General features: G+C 50.7%; 1 protein-coding gene across 1 annotated transcript; it reads left to right on the top strand.

Annotated features, from left to right (window-relative positions):
- Positions 1–454: 454 nt before the first annotated feature.
- Positions 455–7,223, top strand: LOC104410859 (AN1-type zinc finger protein 5-like). Its single transcript, XM_010021130.1, has 5 exons — positions 455–613; positions 1,953–2,046; positions 3,144–3,262; positions 4,827–4,937; positions 6,887–7,223. The coding sequence occupies exons 1-5, from the start codon at positions 463–465 to the stop codon at positions 7,033–7,035; spliced, it is 624 nt and encodes a 207-aa protein (XP_010019432.1). The 5' UTR covers positions 455–462; the 3' UTR covers positions 7,036–7,223.
- The last annotated feature ends 401 nt before the right edge of the window (positions 7,224–7,624 follow it).

The following is a 7,624-nucleotide window of genomic DNA, read 5'->3' as shown; positions in this document are numbered from 1 at the left end:
AGAGCAGAGAGTCAGTGGGTTCATTTTGCAGCGCTTGCATCATCTTCCTGAGAATTAATAAACTAAAACAGGCTTGAAATGAAAACAAATGCCACTAAGTGCGAAGCGGAACTAATGAGGCTGGGCGCTGGCTGTTGGGGTGCCACTCTTCGTTTTGGTGTTTGCAGGAGTCATAAGTCATGCTACGATGGCACTTCTTGAGTACTGGGAGCCGGTTCCTGGCGGCTTTTCGGAGCGGCTCGAGGTGCTAGGACCCAAATCCTGTGGCTGCTTTTGAGCCGGGAGTATCCTGTGCTCAGGGGGCTTGGGTTGTGTTGTCATGCACGTGCAGGAACTGGGCTCTCTCAGGATCCTTTGTGCTCCTTCCTGATCAGCTGCAGCATACAAGGACCGCGCGCTCCGGCCCTAACAGCTGTCTCATTTGTGTTCCCATTCGTAGCTCGGCACCTTGGCGGATCCGGGATGGCTCAGGAGACGAACCAGACGCAGGTGCCTCTGCTGTGTACCACAGGCTGCGGATTTTACGGCAGCCCCCGGACCAACGGGATGTGCTCCGTTTGCTATAAGGAGTTTCTCCAGAGACAGCAGAGCAGTGACCGGATAAGCCCCCCAGGTCTGAGAAATCTACTTTAAATGGGTGCAAACTGTGTCAAGGAACTGGGCTAGAGCACGGTGCTGGTAGTGGCCACGAGCAGATTTACTCCTAGAAAACTCATGTCTTGCCTTTTTTGTGTAGACCCAAGCTCCTAAATCAAAGACCAAGCCTTTGAGTGCTTCTGTTCCCTGTAAGGGTGTCAGTTGTTTCCTTCCCAGTCCCAGCTGTTTGTGAGGCTCCATCCCAGTCAGCACCTTGAGTAAACTGGAAAACTTCATTGTGCTGACAGTGATTTTTAGCTATTTCCTGCTCCCTGAGTTACACGCTGGCTGCTGGGAACCACGACAGATCCCTGAAATGAAATTTTATTTGAGAAGTTTGTATAATTTTCTTAAGAGGGCTGACAGTCAAAAGCAGTGACATAAAAGCTTTGTTTCTGGCAGCTAAACATAGCTGACATATCACCTGGGAGGCAGCTAGGTGCACAGAAAGAATGCACTTGCCATCATTAGCAGGATCTTCTTTGGCTAAGAGTCTGTACAGATGCCCCCTCTACAGATTTTGCCATGACAGTGAAAACCCCCTTCTGGAGATCTTCTAGGTTTGTTCCTGGGTGCGATAATGGCTTTTCCTGAATGACCCATCCAAAATACATACTAGGAGCACAGCTCTTGTGACAAAGAGCTTTCTAAAGACCCTGACTTAGATCCTTGGCTGACATAAATGAACATGTTTCTATTGAAGTCAGTTCCTCTCAGCAGATGAGTATCTGGTTCTTGTACCTTGGAGACGTTGCAAAGTAACTCTAGGTTCAAGGTATGTTGGGAGCTGCAGCACTTTCATTTGTACTGACAGGATATACCGATTTATACTGACATTTATACTGATTTATGCTGATGCAGCATTTGATTTGCAATGCAGAGGAGAAGGGGAATAAAAGAATGCTGGAGGTGTCATGGGTGGCTGAAGTCAGGTTGTACCAGATATTAGAAACTATACAGTAATAGAAGGCATTCAGCACACCTTATCAACTCCTGTGATAAACCCTCATCCCTCAAAAGGGAGCTCATGGATCCTGAGGAGCTACACAGATCTCCATAAACAAGACCTGCAGTTCTCTGATAGAAGAGCTCATCTAACATAAGTGTAGCTTATGCACAAATTTGGAAGGGAAGAGTATGAAAACAGGGAAATTGGGAGTGATCCCAACAGGGCTGCACCCTCCCAGCTCCTGGCAGGGAGCAGGAGGTCAAAAGCCTGCTAAAGTGCTCATCCTGCTTTCTCCTTGGCTGTCCAGCACCCGAGGAACTTGCTGACATTTTTAAGAGCTTACCAAGACTGTTGTCTTGTCTTGTAGCACCCAGTGGTCCCAGCAGCAGCCCCATGGCTTCGGATTCAATTGCAGGGCAGCATGTGGAGGGAGACTCCAGCCCTGAGGATGCAAAAGCCAGGTAAGGGCATAATCTGGGGGGTGGATCTACAGCCGTGCTAAAAACCAGCTCTGGGACACAAAGGGTAGGTTCTCAATCCATAGTATGGCCAAGGGGATCTGTGAAGCAGGCTGGATCAAACACCATTGTGACCCTGGTTTATCTAGAAGATTGAGATGTCCCTGATGATCATAGAATCACAGACTGGCTTGGATTGGAAGGGGTCTTAAAGCCACGGGCAGGGACACCTTCCACTAGAGCAGATTGCTCCAAGCCCCTGTGTCCAACCTGGCCTTGAACACTGCCAGGGATGGGGCAGCCACAGCTTCTCTGGGCACCCTGTGCCAGCGCCTCAGCACCCTCCCAGGGAAGAGCTTCTGCCTCAGAGCTCGTCTCAATCTCCCCTCGGGCAGGTTCAAGCCATTCCCCTTGTCCTGTCCCTACGGGCCCTTGTCCAAAGCCCCTCTCCAGGTTTCCTGGAGCCCCTTTAGGCACTGGAGCTGCTCTAAGGTGTCCCCTTGAGGAGCCTTCTCTTCTCCAGCTGCCCCAGCCCAGCTCTCTCAGCCTGGCTCCATAGGAATGCGCAGAGGATGCATAGTCAGGTACCAGAGGGTCAGAAGTGGCATCCTGGTTCTCTTGGAGCCAGTGCATGTTGTCACTAGCTGTGTTACACTGTTCCATTTCAAATTAGTCCTAAGTGAAAGCGCCTGGTGATGATCCAGTCTGGAAGCTGCGACAGCAGGATTAGGGACCTTGGTCACAGTTGATAGGAAAGAAGATAATACTGCATTAAGCTCTGCCATTGCAGTCCTGACTCACAACTCTGTTTCCCTGTTCTTGGACTTGTTTGGATGGGCTGTTGCCTTGGCTTTGAGATATAGTTGGGTAGAAGAGGAAACTGAGATCATCACAGATTCATTCAATTTCATATTTTATTTGGTATATAAAGAACTTTGGTCCCAAATCTCAAGGGAAATTTGCCTGCTGTGCTCCTGAGCTACCTCTGAGTATAATGAAATTAACTTCATGGGTTGAAGGCATCTCCCACATAACTGTTCATCAAAAGAAAACACTTGTATTTGTTCTGTGGTTTATTTGGTCGTTGCGAATTCTCCCAGTGCTCCGACTCCTGTGACCCATCAGATGACGGCCATGAGCATATCCAGAGAAGAAAACAGCAGTGAGACAGAAGAACTCATTAAGACAGAAGAAGCCTCATCAGCGTCTTCCTCATCAGGTAGACTGATTGGTTTGGCCTTTGCACAAGTCTGAATGACTCCAATCTCACAAGCTGGTTTGAGCAGCAGGTACAATACTTGCCACTAACTCCAGGAGAGGGTTGTTACCTCCTCAGAGATAAAGGTGCCCCTTGCAGGAGAGCTGAGGAGAAAACAGTTTGTTTCTGAGGCAGGGAGGAGAGAAAATGCTGTGCCTGAGGGCAGGCCGATAGAGATTGCTTTGTGGGCTGAGGGCTGAGTGGCTGCCAGCCCTCGACTCTGGCAGGAGGATAATCTTCCATGACGCCTATCCTAGTGAATGGCAGAAAGCCCGGAGCAGCCCACAGCCTGCTGCACGGCTGTTGTTGGCTGCAGTTCCCTGCCATCTCGAGGGAGGAAAGGAGATAAGGAGATGGATCCAGCAGAGTCCTGGGAGAGAGGAGATGTGCTTGTGACGGTGGCCAGGGGCTGCAGTTGTCGCCCTGTGTGCTGGGAGGCATCCCTGCCCCTCAGAGGGGAGTGTGAACCCTGTTGCTTTGTTTATGATGTGGTACCCCAATGATACCTGCTGGGATGTCGTTGCCCAGCGGGGTACATCCTCCACTTGATGAGTTACAGAGGGAGCCATTGTGTTGCAGCAGAGCTGTAACCAAGTGACACTGCATTGGAGACACCTTCCTTTAGTTCAGCTGACAGCTTGCTTGCATTGAAAGCTAAAAAAAAACCCCAGGAGTTCTTGGTTGCTAAAAACCCCTCAGGCTCTAGTCACTGCGTATGACTGTGCAGTTTGGATTTGGCAATCCCTTCCCTGCAAGCCCAGGGGACAACTTACAACAGGAGGATGAGAGACTATTTGGTGAAAGAGGCTTGAAAGACCTGCCCCTTTCTTCTGATTGTGTGATGTTTAGAAAGTTGCTTAGGGTCAGAGCCACAAAGCGCTCTCTGCCTCTGACTGTCTCCTTAGCCTGCTGTTCCGAGCAGCCTGCACTGCAGGTGTGTATCTGCTAGCAGCTGGAGCTCCTCCCTCCTGTTGACTTCTCTAACCTGCTTAGGTACTGTAGGAAATCCTGCTAAGCATCAGTGACCTTTAACAATCTGCCTTTCAGAGCTCAGTTTTCCTTTTGGTAGATTAAAGGCAGCGATGAGTATCTGCGTAAAGCATTCAGAGACCTACATATGAGGAACACTTACATAAGAGTCAGCCAAAATAATTAGTAGTACTTACAAGGGGTTAACTTTTCTTTTTCCCCTTGCAAAGATTAACTCTAGGCTCAGCTGTGTGGTTGATTACTGTACATCAGCTAAGCTGTAGTGACTGTTCAGATGCTATGGCAAGCATAAGGTAATTCTACTTACCTTTTGTCAGCCAGAGCTAAACAGCATTGTCTTACCGTATGTGTGCCAAAGCTAAATCATAATATCTTGGTGTTTCTGAGCCTTGGAATTAAGGAATTTGAAACAGAGGGAAAACATGAGGTTATGAGAGGTGTAGATCTCGGTGGAACAGGGGAAATCTCCTGTAATAAAATGAATGGGTTGCTTGGTTTATCAAGCAGGGTAGTACAACTCTTGCCTCTGTTTCAGGTACCCTGCTTGAAGCATCCCAGGACACAGCTGAGGGCAAGACAGCCTCAGAAAAACCCAAACAGAAGAAGAATCGCTGCTTCACTTGCCGCAAGAAGATAGGGCTGACTGGTAAGACCTTGGCTGTGGGAGAACTTGCCTGTGGCCCAGGTAGTCTGGGTTCATAGTCCTGCAGACAGAACTGCCTCTGCTGTGGTGCTGGCTGGGTTCAGAGGGTCAGTGTGGGTCAGTGCTTGGAGATACCCCTCCAAAAAGTACTTCACATCGCAAGACATGGTGTTGCAAGGGAGAGGGAGGGAAACTCCAACCTGTGGACAGGACAGTGCTGTCTGAGGCAGTAGCCTGGGGAATCTGCTGCTCCCTGTTCCAGCCCTTGGATGCAGGGTTGTGGAACTGCATGGAACTGCTTGGCAAAAGCTGCTCCTAGCAGCAGAGGCAGTGCTCGTTGTGCATCTAATTCTGATCCCATAAGCAAAGGCAGTGCTCATTGTGCATCTAATTCTGATCCCATAAGCAAAGGCAGTGCTCGTTGTACATCTAATTCTGATCCCATAAGCAGAGGCAGTGCTCACTGTGTATCTAATTCTGATCCCATAAGCAGAGGCAGTGCTCACTGTGTATCTAATTCTGATCCCAGAAACAGAGGCAGTGCTCGCTATGGATCTAATTCTGATCCTAGAAGCAGTGGCAGTGCTTGCCGTAGATCCAGTTCTGCTCCTAGTCAGGTCAGTGGTAAAGTTTTCATACTAGTAACAGGAAATGAGTTAGACCCAAACTGAAAATCTCACTCCAAAACTCATCCCATTTGTTAATGCTACTTGAACTTCCACTGTTAGGTTCCTGAGAGCAGGATGGCTCTTGGCGTTCAGCCTGGAAAGCTGAAGGGAGAGGTGCTGAGATGGTGTCAGGTGGCTGGTCTCAATAGGAAAACTGCCCCTGGAAAGTGAAGCAATGAACTTGGCTGTGGTTTCTTAATGAAAACATCATTCCCCTAAATTGACTCTGGCATTCAGCGTTTCCCTGGAAAAAGGGAACCCCGGAGCTGTGCAGGTCATGTTGTTCTAGTGGAGCACTCATTTCTCCTGGTGTGTTAGCAGCCAGGGACTGCAAATGTGCTTCAGTTCCATTGGTGGAAGCTGAGTCTGGCCTGGGAGGTTTTCCCAGGGCCTGGGCTGGGGATCTGAAGCTTGCCTTGAGCTTGGAGGGCCCTGCCCTAGAATGAAGTGGGTTTCTAAGCCTGGAACTGGGCAGAGTACTCTTCCTTCAGCTCTGCGGGGAGGATTGTTTTCCTGGATTAGTGTTTCCTTAAGAGCTTCAAACCATAAGAAGTTTCTTCTCCCTTAGGACTCAACTTGCAGAGAACTCCTTGTGAATTCAGGGCATTCAGGATAAAATGAGTTTTCTCAAATAGGAGTAAACTGGCACCTTGTAGCAAAGCGTTTGTGGTCCTTACAACCTGTAGTTGGAAAGATGGTGCTCTCTGCCTCAGTTTCCTGGTGTGCTGTGGTAACAGCAGCGTTTCTGCACAGCCTTGTCTCCAAGTGAAGCGACTAAATTATGAATTCTGAAGCCTAAATAGCTCAGAAGTGATCCTAATGAGGTAAAGGTTTTTGCTGCTTGCTGGCTTACTGCTGGTCAGCTCAGGTGCTGCTGTGTGACACCTGGGGAGCCAGGCTGGCTCGGGGGCCTCGGCTCCAGCAAGGGCTGCCTGGGGAGCAGGGGCTGGATCAGCAGTCTGGCACTCTGCAGTCCTTGGCATGTCCCTTGTCCCTGGGGAGCGTGGAGAGCAGCTGCTGTCAGAGCGTTGCCCCTGCTGTGACAGCTGGGGCTGACCAGAGGGGAGCTGCTAAGCCAGAGGAAAGCAAAGAGCCACTTGTGATCATCCCCCACACCAAGACCCTTTCAGCAGTTGGGGACAGCGGCCCCCTCCCTCGTCTGTCCCTCTTTGTGCCTTAGTGGGGCTTCCTGGCGTGGCAGGAAAGACTGGGGGCCCTGCTGCCTTCCTGTGTGGCTGAACCGTGGGCTCAGTGTCTTTGTCTCTCTGCTCTTCCTCCCTTCAGGCTTCGACTGCCGCTGCGGGAACCTGTTCTGTGCCATCCACCGGTACTCCGACATGCACGCCTGCCCCTATGACTACAAGGCAGAAGCTGCTGAGAAGATCCGTAAGGAGAACCCCATTGTTATCGCTGAGAAGATCCAGAAGTTGTGAAGGGGGCTGAGCAGCTCGAACTGCAGCCAGGTGGCCTGGTGCTCCTCCCCTTCCTCCCAGCCTTCCTCCTCTTCCTCCCAGCGCCGTCCGTGGTGTGATGGGGACTCCAGCAGCACACACGAACCAGCACGCAGACATGGGGATTCCTCGCACCTCCTTGGCAGACAGTTAGTGTTCCTCCTTTCCCTTCCTGCCCATCCGACAGCCGCAGCTCAGCTGATCTGTTCCCAACCAGCTTCCCAAAGGAAAAGGGACTGTCCTGCCCCACCACTCCAGTGCTAAGACCTTTGGACTTGTCTTCACCAGGGCGGTTTGTGCATGTGGCAGCCAGGCTCTGCCTTTCCCTTCAGCCAGCAGCTCCGAGGCCCGTGAACCGCCCGGGACTCATGGCCAGAGCCCATGAGCAGCTTCTGGACTTTGCTCCCTCTGCCCCAGGATCTTTGTGGCGGATGTAAAACTGGGAGCTGGGGAATGCCAGCAGCGAGGCTGCCTTCTGCTCCCTGAGAGGTGTTTGGTCTCAGATGCACAAAAGATGATTCTGTAGTTTTAATGCTCCAAATACCCCTCCCCTCCCTTTGCAACGCTGTTA

The sequence above is a fragment of the Nestor notabilis genome, unplaced genomic scaffold, assembly GCF_000696875.1.
Source record: "Nestor notabilis isolate BGI_N333 unplaced genomic scaffold, ASM69687v1 scaffold29168, whole genome shotgun sequence".
Taxonomy (NCBI): Eukaryota; Metazoa; Chordata; class Aves; order Psittaciformes; family Psittacidae; genus Nestor; species Nestor notabilis.
Note: the sequence above shows the minus strand (reverse complement) of the source record. Positions and strands in the feature narration are given on the sequence as shown.

Excerpts from the sequence above, each read along its gene's own strand:
- LOC104410859 (XM_010021130.1), top strand. The coding sequence starts at position 463 with ATGGCTCAGGAGACGAACCAGACGCAGGTGCCTCTGCTGTGTACCACA. Across the intron at positions 2,047-3,143 it reads CCTGAGGATGCAAAAGCCAG|TGCTCCGACTCCTGTGACCC; the intron begins GTAAGGGCATAA and ends GAATTCTCCCAG. Across the intron at positions 3,263-4,826 it reads ATCAGCGTCTTCCTCATCAG|GTACCCTGCTTGAAGCATCC; the intron begins GTAGACTGATTG and ends CCTCTGTTTCAG.